The 18,743-nt window shown below is 40.2% G+C and overlaps 3 protein-coding genes across 3 annotated transcripts; all 3 read right to left on the reverse strand.

The window, feature by feature from the left end:
* Window positions 1-250: 250 nt before the first annotated feature.
* FG386_002077 (uncharacterized protein) lies at window positions 251-1,606 on the reverse strand (the record flags this gene model as incomplete). Its single annotated transcript, XM_067341425.1, has 1 exon — window positions 251-1,606. A coding segment is annotated over one exon (1,356 nt), but the record flags the coding sequence as incomplete, so codon positions are not given.
* A 3,804-nt stretch (window positions 1,607-5,410) lies between these two features.
* FG386_002088 (uncharacterized protein) lies at window positions 5,411-12,313 on the reverse strand (the record flags this gene model as incomplete). Its single annotated transcript, XM_067341436.1, has 1 exon — window positions 5,411-12,313. One exon carries the CDS (start codon window positions 12,311-12,313, stop codon window positions 5,411-5,413), a length of 6,903 nt encoding a protein of 2,300 aa, XP_067198864.1.
* A 4,481-nt stretch (window positions 12,314-16,794) lies between these two features.
* On the reverse strand, window positions 16,795-17,925 carry FG386_002098 (actin; the record flags this gene model as incomplete). The annotated part of the gene is made up of 1 exon (XM_067341446.1): window positions 16,795-17,925. One exon carries the CDS (start codon window positions 17,923-17,925, stop codon window positions 16,795-16,797), a length of 1,131 nt encoding a protein of 376 aa, XP_067198874.1.
* Between the last annotated feature and the right edge of the window lie 818 nt (window positions 17,926-18,743).

Below are 18,743 nucleotides of genomic sequence, written 5' to 3' on the forward strand. Positions count from 1 at the left end.
CAAAATGGGTAGTCAAAGACGCCTCGTTCGCAGGTATATACAAAAAGAATTCTGCCAAATCGCCACTACTGCTGTTCATCTCCACTTGTTTTATATATATACATATCTTCTCTCCATCGAGTCTTTGTCTTTGATTCCACCTTAACAGCAAACCAAACTCCGGCCACTGTACTACAAACACCATTACTATCCATTCGCCCGTCTCTGATGTGCGAAAATCGTGATTTAAACGGTGTGACGCAGTGCTTACCAGTTGCAGTTCTCTTATCCCCGTTAGAAACCACGGAAAAACGTAGTAGTACAAAACCCACATTGAGAATGCTGCTACAAAGACCGCACATACTATGTTCAATACAAGCGATACTATGTAACCCTGCAAGTCATTTGCAGTTACTAAATCTCTTAATATTGCATCGTTTTCTGCCGTGTATATAAACTGACTCTTATTGTTATTGTAAACATGATCGCTCTCTGTTAAAACACCCAAGTCGAAGTTATTATAGTCGTCCTCCGCAAGTATTGAGCTCTTGGCTATCTTCTTGGATAAATCGCTCCAGCCCGGTATCAACCAACTCGGGAATAAAATGTTCTCCACCGTGTATAAAAATGAATAGACCGACTTGAAAATCTTCATTATATTGTTATTTATCAACGCCTTTACAGAGTTCCTCTCTTTTTTTGACTCAAGGTCGCTCGGCTTCGTGCCGTTCGTGTTCTCATTCTGCGTCCATACTATCACACTCGGCTGCTGTATCGTTTCTGCTATTTCTGAATTTATAACACTAAATATACTTTCCGTAATGGAAGACTCGCAGGATTTAATGCTGCTTGACCTTCCTATATAACTTCCAACCTGATTTATGCTACTTATTCTTGTCTCCACGCTGTTTTCACTGCTCGCATAACTTGCAAGTAATTCGCTTAGATTACCACCAGTGCTCCTGCTTCCCCTGCTATTCACGCCGTCTCTATCAACTCCGCCAAAATAAAAGGCCTCCTGAATATTGTTTGAAAGCATTCTGGTTCCGTACTTGCCTCCAAACATCTCCCTTAGATCAACGAATCTCGGCTTTCCGCTTTTCGTATCGTTGCCTGTCCCCATGATGCCACTAAGTCTGCTTGTTATATTCCCAAGTATACCTCTATTCTCACTTTTCTTGTTCAAAACAACACCCTTCGACGCACTTACCGACATTCCGCCTGTAAAGTTGTCGAAGCCCGTGTCGAGAGCGTCGACACTGCCACCGTTTCCCAATTCACTCGCATAGAGTTCATTCAAAGCTGCATCTTTTCCCACATTATCCACATTAATAACGTCTAAATCCTCCAGGTCTGAATGGTCTATTGGCGAAAGACATTTGAGTCCGAGTATATGTATGTAGAGATTGTACGTTCTTGGTTTTAACAAACCACCGGAAATCAGAACTAGTCCATATGCATCTCTTATAAACGCTCTTGACGACACTGCCTTCCACGTGCCTTTCGGATACTCACTGTTCCCCAAAATGTTTATATATAACACCCACGGACTGGATAAGTCTTCTTGCAACCACTTGTTGAAGTTCTCGAAACGCGACTTTGAAAACAAAAACAAGTGTGGATCCATTAATTGGTATTTTCCCACCCAGGTTTCCAGTTCCTCGTCCACCGGGTTGTTCCTCAAACCATCTACACTCTCGCTGCTTTTGTTGTCGTATTCGTCATTCACGTTAATGTATACGGGAGGCAAGGTCCCCTGAATGTTAACTCTCGTTTTATACGACTGGCCGTTTCCCCCATAAAAAGGTCTATTCGCGTTCAACTTTGCGATGACTGATCCCAGTTTGTAGTAGTTTAAGTGGCCCAAATCACTGTTCTTCTTGTCCAACTCCACCTTTACGTACCTTGATCTCAACACAGACAACTCCGCAACTCTAATTGGCATCACTACCATCAACGGAACCCTGCTGTTTATGTATACAGACGCCCCTCTGCTCTCTATTAATACGTTCGCGTTGCCTTCATCCCCTGTCTCTTTGCTCGGAATGTCTATTGAAGACCAGCCATCAGAAAGGGAAATTGATATATTTTGCGAGTGTATATCCCTCAAATCAAAAATTCCATGCAGGGCCTCTAGATGAAACAGTTTTTGTGTATATATTGGAACGCTGGACGCGACTCTCATGTAATTTGAGCTTGGGATGTACTTTATACTTAACTCATTAAACTTGAATTTTTCTGACAAAAAAAAGTTTACTGAACACTGAAAGTAATCGCCTGTGTTAGATTGGTGGAGCTTTATGTGCAAATTGGAGTCATTAACGTAGTTCCAAGGCCTCAAACTGCCGTCACAATATTCCTTGTGCTCCCTCCACGTCATGTTAACATGCTTGCTCCAGGAAAAAGGCAACAGGTACTTCCTTAAAGTCCATGTGAATGTGTTATGCGAGCACATATATTCATACTTGTCTCTCGCTATCCTTGATATTCTGTACCTCCCCACGCTCCCATAATACAACTGGGACTCGGAAAATACTCTCCATGACCTTATCTTAATGTAGCTCAATTCACTCTTGGAGTCCAGAAACTGCACGTGGCAGTTTTTCAAGTCCAAATTCACACTTAACTCGGAACTCCCATCGCCGCCCGCACTCCCTCCATATTTGGTCTGGCCTTTCTGTACAAAAGACGGAAATAGCCTCTTCAATATATTGTTACTACTAAATGACGGCGTCGATTGCCTGTTTGACCTTAAAAACGACGAAATCACTGCTTTTGACCCGGTTTTTCCGTTACTCTTGCTTGACTCTCGAAATATGACATTGTCCATATCGTAAAGTGGTATTATATCATTGATAATGTATTCGTTCAAAAACAGAGATGTGCCATATATGACCAACAGTGAGACCACAAACCACAACAACAATATTGACCTCACATTCAACTTTTTAACGCTTATTATCGGTATGCCGAACGAAACCGGAAGGTTCCGGAGAATCAAGTAATCTGAATTCGGTAGATTCAACACATCCCGCATCCTGCTTCTCCTTCGTCCCTCTCTGCTTTTTAGTAACAGTAACAACTCGCCGTTGCTCTCCTCGTCCTCTTCGTCCAGATTCTCCCCAAGCTTGTCGTATTCCGCGTCCAACTCATCATCCGAATACTCGTTGGCTAGACCCTCGGATGACTCCTGTTCAGAATAGTCAACTATCTCGCTTCTCTTGCCGTCAAATATTATACCAGTGTCGCTGTTTATAACATTACTGCTGCACTGAGACTCATCTGCAACGTTGCCTCCGTACAGTCCTGTTTTTTCCTTTCCGTACTGAAAATCATCATAGCAACTGTTGTCGCTTTTTCCGCTATTCAGCAATTTCTCGTTTATCAACTCCCTCTCAACATCTAGGTACTCGCTGTTTATTATTTTATGATAACTGGTTATTATACAGTCGTCGTACTCTTTTTGCTTCAGTATATGGTACTTCTCCGGTCTAACTGTCGCACACTCTATTAACTCATCTGGATATCTATCGCACTCGCGCAAGCTTCTGTGATTATCGCCTCTGTTACTCAACAACTGCTTCCTTTCCGTCATTTTCTGTTTGCATTATAGTAGATTATCGCATGGAACAATCGACAAGTACTTTATTTCTTTGAAAACGCGTCTGTGTTCCTCGTCACAATGCCATCTTACTGCTGCAACTTCGCAATTTCAGGCACCGAAAGGACTCTATTTACCACAAAAATTGCCTCTTAATTAAAAACAACACCTTTGGTTCCCCTCTTGGACAAAAAACCTTGCTTCTGTTTCCTTTCGCCTCCTCGGCTGCCGTATCTGACATTTAAACCCTTCTCCTAGTCAAAGTTCAAAAATGTGTGTCCATATAAACCTATTTAATCAAAGAAAATATTTATCTCAGTTACGCCCTTTTTTATCTTATCACTGTATACCCTTTTTTACTACATGCGTTTTTTTATTCAAAGCCCCTCACCACTTTTTTCTCCCTTGTGTGTTATGCATAGGTAAATTGCTCTTTATATTTAGTGGCTCACCGCTGCCCAAATCACATATTTACACTTAATTAATTGTTTTTGCACATATTTATAACAATTATGTGCGTATCCCAAAGGCATTATCACTCGTTGTACCTATCATTTCGCGACTTGAGAGACCGTATTCGCAGTCTCCCCTTTAATCGCTGTGTGAATAAATGACAAAGTAAATTCCCTCAAAGTCTCAATTGAAAGAGAAACTTGTGTCCTTGCTAGCTGCTCATTCTGTCTTTCCCCAGCTCTCCTAAAGCGCAATCTAGAGTCTTTAATGCGCCCAAATGACCAACGCTTGTCCGTCACCTCCCATCACTCACTGCGTCTACTCTCTCCCAATAACCAGGCAGGCGTTTTCCCCACTACATGCGCTCCGCTCATGTCTGCATGCATGCGCAAAATAGTCCCCCGTGGAAAATGGGTTAAATTGTGCAGGGCAACAAGGACGGCACATGGGCTTTCCCCTTTTGAAACCGAGGGCGCGCGCCTGACTTAGTTGTCGCCTTGGAAACGCTACTTCCACATTCGACGAAACATGTTCTCTAAACTTGTCGCCCCCCCCCGCCACTTACAGACCAGCATCGGAGAAACCCTGAAAATGCAGTCTGTGCCTGAGCTGCTACCTTGCATGTGCAAAACGCGCGCGCTCGTTTGCCGTCGCTGCCCACTGCCTTGCTCACAAAAGATACTGGCCCTGTGCGCTTTGGAAAGAATATGCGGCTAACTCGTCTATAAACACATTCGCTTCTGTAGGCAAACAGGTCAAAACGAAGAAAGACACGGAGTTTGGAAGTAACAGACACTTATTCACTTTTCTTGCTTTGCTATTTCTACTTGCTTCCTATGTTCTAGCATATATTCGGAAGAAAATATTGACACACTGCGGAGTTTCCGCGTCTTTTGGCATCATTGAGGACTTAAGTTGAACATGAATGTAAACAGATTTACGTAAAAAGAAAAAAGTCAGAATACGCACTTTTTCCATAAATGCATCGGTGAAGCAATTGCAACTTATGCGTACGCTCATTGGATTAATCTCAGTCTATATGCACCTTTGTTTTCTTTCCTGGCATATATTCGCTCTTAACTCTGTTAAGACATAGGATATTTGGTCCAGAGTTTCCTGTCAGTGTTCACGAGATAACGTGGAAGTTGTGAAGACGTTCGGATGGGAATTTACTCCACATATGCACGGGCTGAACGAAGTGAACGTTCTCACTGGTGCAGACTTTGGTTTGAATTTGCATTTCCGCTGCCATCCGCCCCCGTCCTCGTCGGTAGCGGTGGTGACTGTGGCTTTGTCAAACAATTGGGTGTCCGTCGGACCTCCTGTCCAGCAAACAGGTTTGTCGCATATCACTGCACCGACTCCGTTCCGTCCCGGTCAAAAACGATTAATGGAGTCGACAAAGGCATCAATGTTCTCGCCAAACACCAGCTTGTTGTCAAGAATTTGGCTAGACAACCCCTTTACTAGCTTAAAAGGAACAAGGATGTACGCCGAAAAAGGACTCATGTCCAAAAACACCGTCTGCTTCAAAGTTCGAGTGTTTGTGTACCTGTATGGCGAAAGCGGATTAAAGTTGACACCATTTAAATAATGATCCAAACCCCTCTCTCTTCCGAATAACAAACCTCCGTTTTCTCCAAAAACACTTAATTCCCTTTGAAGAAGGCCTTTAGAAAGAAGAATTCTGTTTGTCGAGCTGTCGCTGTCGTCGTCCTCGCCGAGGTCGTATTCGCTTGGAATACTAAACCCGGAAACAGAGTCCAAAACGAAGTGAATGCCACAAAGACTGTCTGGATCTGGATTCCTCTCGTATCCACACCGGTTATGGTTGTGTGGACACTCACCGCTGTTCCCGACGCCAAACACCTCAGAAGAGACTACATATTTCTTGTTCCCTCCAAATCTCTCGTCTTGTGTGTCCAATAGAACAGATTGTGGCAGTTCACTTGAAATGCCGAACCCGTAATTCCTATAGTACCTATCGCTATAGTTGAAGACAAAGGTACACACACTTCTCTCCAAAATCAAAACCTTATCAGACTCGTGACACAAAAGCACTCTCACTGTAGAATTGTCGAGTGAATTGTAAATTAATCCACCAAGCCCCATGACGCTGCCAGTGATATCTGGACTGTTGCTCCCAAAACGAGAGTCCACACCGCCTTTTGTTGTGTGGTCTGAGGCTTCGTTCGCGTGTCTATTTCCAGAGGAAAGTATAAAGTCTAACTCACCATTAGAAATGTTGTCCAAGGATACCGTTTCGCTGCTCTTTCCATTCCCACTGTCGCTCCCGGCCTTGTCACTAACACTGTCGAGCTCAGCTCGATCACTTTCATTTCCAAAACAGTTAGTCTCGCGGTATATGTCCGCTTTCCCGCCCATAGCTCTCTTAATGCTGCCCCTGTTGTTCCACCTTAAAACCCTCTCGATTCGAACCAATGCAGTGTTTAAAAACTCAACGTGCTTAAACTTCAACCCCTTGTTGTCAGCCAAGTCCCACCTGCAACAGAGCTTGGACGAATCCATATTGTTGTTGGGTCTTGGGAAGTCAAAAGAGTCGGGGTTGCCAAACTCGGAACCCATGCTTTGCAGTACTCCGTTCTTGGAGAAAGCGAAGTTTGTCACAATCAACAACTTCATCATTTTCAACGAGGTTATTGACTTGTCATAGTCATCGAAAATGGTCATGTGGTGGTGTAGAGCAGCCTCCCCAAATATCTGCAACATTACGGGCTTGTTCGGCTTCAAAACCAAACTTGGAGCAGAATCGAGTGTGTTCGTCTGCTCATAGTATAAGTAGCTGGTTGTCCTCGCGATTGTGTCCCACGAAAACGAATAAGCTGCTTTCACACGGCCCCTAGAACCCATCCACCTCGAGTGATCAAAATTTTTAAGTATCTCACAACAACCCCACGCTATGCTATCCTTACAAGGCTCAACAAGATAACCATCCACATTAGGAGTTAAAAAATCCCTCGGGCCACCACTTGTAGTGGCTACAACAGGCTTCCCGGCAGTCCAGCCCTCAAGTACAACAATTCCAAACGGCTCGTTTCTGGAAGGAACGACAACGGCATCACAGGCCTTATAAAGTCTGACAACGTCGTCACCCGACTTCTTACCAACGAATCTGATTGAACTGTAGACTCCGAGTTGGTGTGCTCTCCTCTCGATCTCGTCCTTTTGGTGGCCGTCTCCCACAAGAATGAACTTGGCATCACTTCTATACTTCAGTATCCCGGGAACTGCCTCTACGAGCAAATCAACTCCTTTTTGAATAACCATCCTAGCAACGCACAAAAATGTCGGTTCCAAAGGCCCGATTCCCAGCTGTCTCTTAATCTCACCGGGATCGTCCATCGCAACTCTGTCAAAAGCGTGGCAGTGAATTCCATTGTATATGACCTTTATTTTGTTTCTGTTTATCCCAAAAAGCCTGCAAACCTCCTCCGCCAATACGCCGCTCACGCATATGATTCTGTCCGCCGTATGGCATCCCTCTCTTTCTATGTCAGATATCCTTCTGCTTTGGCCACCAAACGATTGATTCCCGCACCTTCCATACTCTGTGGAATGCACTGTGAAAATTGTGGTTCTGTTGTTGTTGCCTATCCTCCTTAAACTCGTAAGTACAGGCGCTGCTAGCCAATCATGGCAGTGACATATATTAAAACGATACCCATTCTTGACCGCATTCAATGCTCTACTGCTCTTTCCTTGAGAAGATCCCGATACAAAATGATCTGACATTTTTGTAAGTCCGTCTTCCCAACGTTGCATGTGATAAACAAATGAATTGCACATATTCGTTATCTCTGTCACAAAGTCAGAATTAAGCTGAAACGGACATTCGTGGTACAAAACCCCATCATGCTCCTTTATTATGTAAGATGACCCCGTGGCTCTCGTGAATAAGTGAACCTCGTGGCCAAGACGAATTAAACTGGCTGACAATTCAGATACGTGTGGAGACACTCCCCCGACCAAGTGCGTATGCAGGCTCTCCCAACTAAACATTGCTATCCTGAGTGGGTTTTGCGTGACTGTTTTCGTCTCCAACGACTCTATTCCGCGTATTGTCCTGCACACCAGCTCAACTGCCTCATTTCTCCTCGTCTCCGCATCCTGAACCGCCCCTGTGCCCTCAGTCAAGTCGTCCCGAATGTCTCGAGTCTTTAAATCCGAACTCCTGGTCTCTGCACTTGCTCTCCTCCTTTTCTTTTTACTCAACAACAATACTCTGCGTCCGGAAAGCTTCATCCTGTCTTCAAAAGGAATTAAACGCTCGATTATGTCTCTTCCAATGTTAAATCCCCCACCGGCACTGTTGTGGGAGTAAGAGATGTTTTTGACTGCAATGTCCTGCAGCGAGGAACAAACAGAAACGTCCCAAACGAAGTCAAATCCTATCCCTCCGTGCTCCGTCGGAATGGACAACTCTGAACAAGCCCTCTCCTGCATATTCTCCCTCAACAACAATTCATTTGCTATTGTTACGCCATATGGTTTTACCGAGTGAACAACGTCATTTATAAGAGCCAATATCGAGGCCAACAATGGGTATTTGTCTCCCTCTTCAGACAAGTCTGGCAACGTAAACCTAAATCCGTCTATTCCCAATTCAGTCATTAAATAGTATATCGAGGATATTATTACCGAAAGCATTGGCACATAACACAAATTTAGCCTGCTGTAGTTCTTGTTAAATGCGAATAAAGATGATATAACCTCTGGAGTATGTTTAAAGAAGCTCGGATTAATTGTGTTTATATTGGTCAGCATAAACGACTCGTACAGGTCCAGCGTTGACTCATCTACGAACAACTTCTCTATTCCACTGAAGTCTTTCGCACTACTCCCTCCAAAGACGCCGCTCTCGCCTCCGCCGTTATCCTCAATAACACCGCTACTCCTCCCCAGTGCTCTCTTTTCATCAACGAAGCCACTCTTGTCGGTCTTTTCGCCACAAACCGTCCCCTCCACCTCCTTTGCATTACTTCCCAAACTGTTATTGACCTCTCTATCACACGGCTGGAACATTGAATTTGCACTTGTTATGTCCCCGAATGCCAAGTTAAAGTCGATCAACACAAGCAGTCCGCGCTTGTGACACTCGTCTACAAGCTCTTTAAATTCTTCCAAATTCCCATATTCAGTATGTGGAACGAGGTAATTGCATGGATACTGATAATCGTAGCTTCTGCTGTGCTCCAACACGTCAGAGAATAGTATGGTGTTGTATCCCCCTCTGGAGACTCTCGGGAGCACATTGATCTTGAAATTATAGAACGTCCCGCACTTGACTTGGAAGTTTTGCGTTGAATCTAAATTGTTGCTGCTGCCAATGCTGGCTCTGTTTCCGTTACCCGTTATCAACCCATTCGAGCAAGATATATTTGCCTCGTACACATACAAACTGGACAGTCTGGTGTTCCTAATAAGTTCTTCCAGTATTAACGCGCTGTCCTCCTTTGAGAATTCACCGGACTTTACGCCATTTGCACCTCCGTAGTCCACACACATCGGAAGAGGACATCTAAGTCCGTGAACGCTCGCCTCGTCACTCGCATCCAACAAACAATTCAACAATTTGTTATTTCCGTTATCTCTAATGCCGGAGGCAATTAAATTTCTTGAATAAGTCAACAATCTGTACGTCTCGGACTCCTCCGTCTCCTCAAGAGACTCGGATTCTTTTCTTCTGGTGGTAACTATTCTCAATTTAAATGAATTCAAATAAGAGCCGTTTTTTGTCAAATCCTCGTTTCTCAGTAATATCGAGTAAACACGTCCCTTCATGAAATTAGGTACCTCGGGATAATCAACAAATTTCCTTTTATTTTCACACTCAATTTCTTCTGTTTCCAAAGCAAGTTCGTGGGAGGTTTTGTTCCAGTCATTAAAGTCGCCAACCAAGTAGACTCTCAAGCCTCTTGAGTCACCCTCTATGGTTGTTCTTCTTCTGTTTATGCCATCACAGAAAACCACGTCCGATACCTCATCCCCGATAAACTCGCGTATTAACCACGACGTGTCGCTGCAATTATTCACGTAAGATGAAGATTCAATGACAGAAGACCTGGTATTCGTTCTACCAGTCAATCTAACGACTCCCATCTTCTTGTAAATCTGACAAAAACTCTTGAATCCACTTCTGCACCAAAAATCGCCATCCTCAACGTTGTTGTATTTGTAACCACTCGAATTATTGCAGTAAACACACTCCTCGGATGAGCATCTGAAGTTCTTGCCGGAACTCATTTGCGTTAGAATTCTCTTCAATTCGCGTGGTTCATATTTCATTTCTCTGCATTCGTAGTACTCATCCTCCTCCTTTGCTGATCCAGCACCACTGCTGCCGCCGGCACCCACATTACTGCGATCGTGATTTGAGACGAAAGGCAACTTATACCCGGTATTCACGCAAACTCCTGAATTTTCGCTAGCTCTCAGGGATGATTTCCAAAAGTCCACGTTACTCAAACTAGAAACAAGCATTTCACCATCCAGTTTGTCAGGAGACACAAAACTAAAGTTGAAGGCGTTGTCCTTCACTTCTTCCGTCGCACTAAACAACCCAATCTCGCTCTTTTCCTCTTTGCCGGTTACCGTGGCTCCAGTATCATTGCCAATATCGTTCTCAACGTGGTCATCCTCCTCCCCAAAACTCAAATCTCCGTTGCCTTCATCAATCACAACCTCCATTGACTTCTTTTTTAAACCGGAGGAGTCGGTTACAGTTAAATTCTCACGACTTGAGTTAATTGAAGTGGTCACAGAGTCCAAATCTGTGGATGAGGAAACATTTGAGTTATCGGATACTTGCTTCAAACAATAATCACTCTTTTTCATACAAGAGCTAACCATGACAGCTCCTGTTCTTGCTGCTTTCGGTGGCAAATTTGACGCATTTTCCTTGAACCTTCCTTGAGCGTCCTGCTTTTCGCTCTCAGACTTGTAGCTTTTCAGTGAAAGTGTCTCTTCGTTCATATCTAACGCCTTGTATTCGCACGAATTGCAACAGTATATCAATTTGTGTATACTGAACTCCATTTCAATCCCATTCTTATATAAAGTGCCTTCGCTGGTGCCTTTCCCACGTGCATTAGTCACTCTCATTAGAGAAAGTAGATAGTCATTCCAGATGCCAGTTTTCGACATGAACTCGTACTCCTTTTCAGTTTCGAATATATGCAACATGTATATCTCCACGTCCCTGCTGCTTCCGCCACTCCCATCCTCGAACCCATCCTCCACACCCCCATCCTTTTGGACATTAAACGCCAGTACTGTCAAAAATGACCCCGATTGAGACGACAGTGAATCCCCAACTCCATTACTGTTGCTGACTATTCTTGTACCAGTGCCGATATCATCAGACCCTGTGCAGGACAAAAGATTGTGATTCGTTTTGTCCTTTTTTGAACTTTTATCCCCGGAAATAAGCCAAAATTCATTGTATATGCTCTCCAATTCACTCAAAGAAACATCAAACGACTCTATATTGTGTATTCTCACCGCAAACGCTAAACAAGATTCATCTAATTCCTTTAATTTATACGAATTCACTTGTAAACCATAATTTGAAGAATTTGATAATGTGATTCCAAAAAAACTACGAGAATTACCAATCTCAAAATCCCTTCTTCTTCTCAAGGTAGTTGCCAGTGAGGCCTTGTTCCTTCCTGTACCCATTACATCGTTGACACCAGTTCTACTACTGCCATTCATGCCAGAGTCCTCTTCATTCTCAAACGGTCCAGCGCTTGATGTGCCGTCTATGTTCATGCTTAGTATCGAATTAGGATGGGAGAAATAATTGTGTAAAATGTTCATTTCCTCTGTATTATTTAATATACCGGCAATATTGTTCCTGAAAAAACCCTCGTTATAGTTAAAAAATTCTAACATAACTATGTTCTTCGTAGAGTATTCGTTGGACCTCGTTCCTTTCTTCTTAGTCAAAACTTCCCCTTTATCAACATATTCGTTGCCGTTATTCACCTCTTCCAGGACTATCCAATGACTACCTTTTACAACTCGTGAAAACTCATTCAATTTCCTTATTATACGAGACCTGTCACTACTGCTGCAACATCTAATTAGCGTCATGCTCAACGGATACGAATTTAATATCATACAGTTACCCTTATCACTTTCCCCGTGTCTTATTATTACTTCCATTGCTTCTTCCAATTCAAATCTAGTTACCTTCCCATTTGCATTGCGATTATTATTATCGAAATAACAATAATTCCTCTCGCTTATTACATTCATCTTTCTGTATACTCCCTTAATATTTACATAAGAATTTTGATATGATACAAAGTTTGTGTGACTTTCAATATAGTTTTTATTTATACCAGTAAAAGACTATTGTTTGTTGTGGATTGTTTTCTTTACAAATTTATGGTTGAGTATAGGCAAAAATTAATTACAATTTACTTTTATTTAACAAATTATTGTTTCTATTTAGAGCTCCGGGTGAATATGCAATTCAGAATTAATCCAAAAATAACTTCTAATCGTAATTACCAAATATTAAATATTATGTGTTGGTTGTGTTCTATTAAAATGTTGTATGTATTCCTAATTAGATATTGATATTAAGTGATGTATTCTATCCAAATTTAAAACAATACAAATGTTTCTATGTATTTTTGTTAACTTTATTTAATTTTATAATACCGTTCTCAAAATAATGGTGTTTATTGTTGCATTTATATATCTATTATAATATTTAACGACAAAACAATTATGAAATTCTATTTTTCGTATATTTGGATATTCTTAATACTGTATGCATACATACATACACATATATTTATATTTACATAAACTCCAAACGATAATGGCTATAGTTCTTTTATACAACAATGTCTATTTGTTAATTACTGCTAGCACTTTTTGTATTAAATTTAGACTATAGGCCGATTATTTTATATATTTCCAACACTAGCACTGCTATCTATCCTTTTACTCTGAAGAATACTAACAATGAATTAGAAAAATGACCTCCAATTTCTTCCCCACAACCTTTCTTTTTATTCCTATTCCAACTATACTTGTTGCTCTCTCTCATACACACGCAAAACTCTCCCCGTTAACCTACTGTCAAAATGCAATTAAAATCCCCACTTTGGTGATATTTTTATAACTATTTCCACGCGAGTTCGAGTTTTGTTTTCCGCCCAATAATTTCATTAACACTATCAAAATCACAAAGTTTAAATGTACAAAAACTAACTATAAGCCTTATTTTAGTTAAACTTTTATCTCCCCTCCACTGTTATTTTGAACTATTTCTCTGTGTATGCCTTCCTTTACTCTTTACTTCCTCCGCTCAACTGCTATCTCTGATATACTAAACGGGATAAAGAAGTAAACAAACAAAGGAATAGAATGAAGTTTCTACCACCACATAAAGAAAGTTTTCTCCCTTTGTACTCTTCCTTTTCTTGTACAACTCGGAAAATATACACAGAAAGTTATTTAAAGATAAACAGTGCGTGCCGCCAAAATCCTCTATCCCACAAATGTTATTGTTGCCTCGGCAAATTAAAGTAAAGCTGCTCAATTCAAATTCCTATGTGTTCACAAGAAACCCAAGTCTGATTCACAATATGTGACACAAAAACGTCAATTTCTCCTTTAGTGCCACCCCTACTCTTGCTCCTATGCCGCTATTATTTCCATTACTCAACTCCCTTCCAAGTTCTGTAAACATCAAAGCACAATTGTGTGCTTCAAGCAGTATGTCTCTCTTTCTTTCAAAACCTCGAATGTATATTTACTCCTCCTTCCTTACCTTAAACATTTAAATAAAAAATAAACCTGATAATAACTGGTCAGCAATAACTTTACGCGCCTAACATGTATGCATGTACATTTAATAGTGCCGTTGACCAATATACCATTTATTTACCAAATATACAAATATGTATACTTTTGTATCAAAGCGTTTAGTATGCTTTAGATGTGCTGTGAAACAAAAGGAGTGCTTTGGCCTGATATTACTCGACGATATTTGGGTGAAGATAGGAATATACTTCCGAGTCACTTGTTCCTACTTTGATTAAACACTAGTTGCTCCACTCTCAGTATGTGTATTCTCCTTACTGCGACAATTTTGAGTTTATTAATTAGGTGATGTGTTGTCACTGTTTTATCGGGACGCTTCAAATGTGACTTTGAGCCACAAAGAGAAAGTACCTTTATCCACTTTTAGCTGAAATCAATGCTGTTCTTTCGTGTTTTTTGCCTCAAATCCTGCTACTCAATGGATTTATTTGCGCATATACTGCAATCCACTTGAACAAAGCTGATGTTCTGTGCTGATTCCTCCAAACAATAAGCGTATTTGCTATTTTTGAAATTTATCAAACGTTCTTTAATGAGTTGTGGTGATACAGTTTAATTCTCTTTTTTATTATTCCCTTTGTTTTTTTAATAAGTATTACATATACTTATATCTGGAGGAATTTTTAGAAATATTAAAACCTATTTGTGATACTTAATTTCCACTTACCAATCGTATATTAAATTCTATAATACCAAATACTTTATATGAATTATAATTAGCTTGTTAACTATTTGTGATATTGAGACCGTTATTTACCCCCTGTTATTCGAGCAAATACATAGAAAATTAACATAATATGATCAATCTGAATTTTTCTATTACTCGAATTTGTTATTCAGATTTTTTTTACCCGTAAATACAATACACATCCAAAAAAATATTAAATATAAAAATAACGGTATAAAACGGAAATTATTCTAGAAAGAAGGTCAGATAAAATATTAGTCAAATTAATGATATATCACACCAGTGTCATATACTATTTCTCCTTTTATCAGAGAGAAAATAGAATTTTTATTTACGTTATTTGCCCTAACCTTATTGAGAAAAAAGAGAAAAAAAAATATTATTTTATCTTTTATTAAATGTTTAATTTACATGCATTATGTATTGTATACTTAAAAATTTATCTCCTCTTTGTGTTTTTTATTCTCAAAAATTAAATACATAGGCAATGTAGGCGTGCACGTATTTTCTATTTAACAATCAACTCACATTAGTTGCGCAAAAATAACACAAAAAAGAATTTTTTGTTTTTATATAAATATTGTAGGAACTACATCTAGTGCTACCTCCCATATTCACCAAGCAATTTCATATATATTCCATCAATTTCAATATTTAACCACTACATGTTCCCTTGGATAATAGATTCATTGCTATTTATACCCCTTACATTATATTCCCGCCTATTCCGCTTCTCTAGTATTAAATAATTACTTGTACTTACGAGCGGTAAAAATGCATGCTTCTAAAATTAAATAATTACGCAACACTAGGCATACATGCAAATATATACAAACTTGTTGCTCCCTTATATAGAATAAAATATTATACACAGTCGCGAAACTCGATTCTAGTGCAAACTCTGAAGACTACACTACTTCTATTTACTATTCCCTACTCCTCTACCAACAATCCTTGCTACGTATCTACTAAAACCGTAGTAAGTACTTTTTGTTTCTCGCTGCACTTTTGCTTCTTTTCTCTAATTGTAACGCAGACGAGTAGTGTAAACTTTTGTGTTTACCTTGTGAAATTTATATGAATTCCTGTTCCCTCCTTCCTCGTTGAAATTGTTCCAACCACACCGCCACTTCTGTCAAATTAAAATAAAACCAGCAAATGCTGACGTTCTGGCGTGTATTCCGAGTTAGTATAGTGGTTAGTATATCCGCCTGTCACGCGGATGACCCGGGTTCAATTCCCGGACTTGGAGCTTTTTTGCTTCTGGCCCAAGCCCGCCTTAAAGGACGTCTGGAGGTGAAATCGGAGCCCACGGACACAATGGAAACAAGGCGAGACAAAACAGAGAAAAGACGAGGAAAGAGAAAATTAATCAACCGCTAAAGCGTGGAAATAACGGCTATAGTAAAATCAGGAATGTGGATGTCATTGCAAATGTTTTCAAAATGCAACTTGACGAGTCAAACAAAACCTCTAATCGCTCTCCATTAATATATAGCTCCACATAATACACATTTAAATAATCACTCTTCCGTTATTTTTTCATTCGTGATAACTCTAATACATCAATTCATTCTGATATCCCTTATTAATTACATTATGTACAATAACGATATCACTTATCCCAAATTACTCCATTATCTCACTATCTATCATACACTAACACCATATTATTACCCGTCCTATAAAGTACATCAAGGAATATTCACTCCCTCTGCACTATTAGTCGCAACAATATGAATGCGAGTGGCACAATAAAATATCAATAACAAATTATGCATATCACATATATCGATCATCAGAAATCCATGGCTCACAATGATAACAAAAAAGAAAGGCTTACTCGTTTGTCAATAGGTTGTTATAGATGTGTATTACATTAGTTAGGAGTGATTTGAATGGCATACAATGTAGATACACCTGCTCGTATTTTTGTAGTGGTTAGTGTATTGCAATATTCGAGTGTGCATTGTTATCATTACACTCGTACATTTTCCTTCTGATTATATAGTGATATCATCATAATTAACAGTTAAATTAAATGTGTAATTACTCTATAAATTCCGCCAATGTTATTATAAAATGGTGCAATATACAAATTAGCACTTATTGATTGGATATGCTTTGTTCGAATTTGAAATCACAATGCTTCCCTCATCCTTCCTTTTCTCTTTACATTATTACTTTTGGAATCAGTTAGTTAACAAGCTTAGAAGCACTTTCTGTGGACTATTGATGGACCAGATTCATCGTACTCTTCCTTTGTGATCCACATTTGTTGGAATGTTGAGAGCGAAGACAAAATTGAACCACCAATCCAAACGGAATATTTGCGTTCAGGTGGGGCGACCACCTTAATCTTCATTGTGGAAGGTGCCAATGAGGTAAGTTCTTTTGTCATTCTCTCGCCAATACCTGGATACATTGTTGTACCACCGGATAAAACAATGTTTGCATAGAGATCCTTACGGATATCGAGATCACACTTCATAATAGACTGGAAAGTAGTCTCACCAATACCAACAGCTTCTTTACCTAATAAGCCCGGTTGGAACAAGGCTTCTGGACATCTGAATCTCTCGCTTCCCACGGTAATCACATGTCCATCAGGCAACTCGTATGTTTTCTCAATTTCTGAAGACTCCTGAGACTTCTTCATTTCCTCTTCATAGTCCAAGGCGATGTAGCAAAGCTTCTCCTTGATATCTCTCACTATTTCCCTTTCTGCCGTTGTTGTGAAACTGTAGCCACGATCATGAAGTATCTTCATAAGGAAGTCGGTCAAATCGCGACCGGCCAAGTCTAATCTCATAATTGCATGAGGAAGAGCATAGCCTTCGTAAATTGGAACAGTGTGTGAAACACCATCACCACTATCTAATACAATACCTGTTGTACGACCGGAGGCGTACAAAGACAAAACTGCCTGAATATTAACATACATTGCAGGTACGTTGAATGTTTCAAACATAATTTGCGTCATCCTCTCACGATTTACTTTTGGATTCATTGGGGCTTCTGTCAATAAAACAGGATGCTCCTCAGGAGCAACACGCAACTCATTGTAGAATGTATGATGCCATATCTTCTCCATATCCTCCCAATTTGTAACAATGCCGTGCTCAATTGGGTACTTCAGTGTCAATATACCTCTCTTTGATTGAGCCTCATCACCTACATAACAATCCTTTTGATCCATACCAACCATAACTCCCGGCATCTTTGGACGACCTACTATTGACGGAAATACACAACGAGGAGCGTCGTCACCAGCTATACCTGCCTTTACCATACCTGAACCATTGTCAACAACCAATGCTTGTGCTTCTTCTTCACTCATTTCTTCTTGCTACTATGAATATACTAACCAACTAACTATTTATTTACTTATTTATATATACTGGAGATTTAATCTCTTGTAATTCACAATTCACTAAATTAACAATAACTTCCGTACCCAAACAACTAGTACAAATAATTTCTTTACTTGTATCCTAGAATATTCCAAGATATGTAATTGTATATATACACGCACGCAGATAATGAGGAAATTATATTAAAAAATAATATTATGTATATTTTCTGCGCATAATACGTATTTTTATTTTTTAATTATTATTACTGCTATTACCTATATGTTATTCTATCTTTTTTTTCCATTTTGCATGCTTTGTCTATCTTAATTTATATATCTTTCTCATTTTTTCTCATATATTATTATTATCAATACATGTAAATGTCTATTTGTACGTCTAGGTGCCCGCTTATTGTTGCCGCCTGGTTTCGTTGCGGCGCGCGGCTGACCCAATATACGGAACTTAAAGTGGTATGGCGAGTCATACGATAAATATGGATTCGTACTTTGAAAGAAAATTGCGTAGAGTCTTGCTCCAGAAACGAGTTTTGGAACACCTCTTACCGTGTTCCTTCTAACTCCTGTCCCCCAGACCGCTTTACCACTTCTACGCGGGAGCCGTAGGGACCAACTCCGGACATAAACTGCCGGCGCCGACTCCGTGCACTAGTTGGGGACTGGAATTCTGGGCAATTAAAGAGGGATCACTGGAGACGACTTGCTTAAACCTCGATGAGGGTCCTGAATCCACGCGACTGTCCACATATACGCGAGATGAAATCAAGCAATAAACAACAATAAGA

Source organism: Cryptosporidium ryanae, assembly GCF_009792415.1.
Source record: "Cryptosporidium ryanae isolate 45019 chromosome Unknown contig_32, whole genome shotgun sequence".
Classification (NCBI taxonomy): Eukaryota; Apicomplexa; class Conoidasida; order Eucoccidiorida; family Cryptosporidiidae; genus Cryptosporidium; species Cryptosporidium ryanae.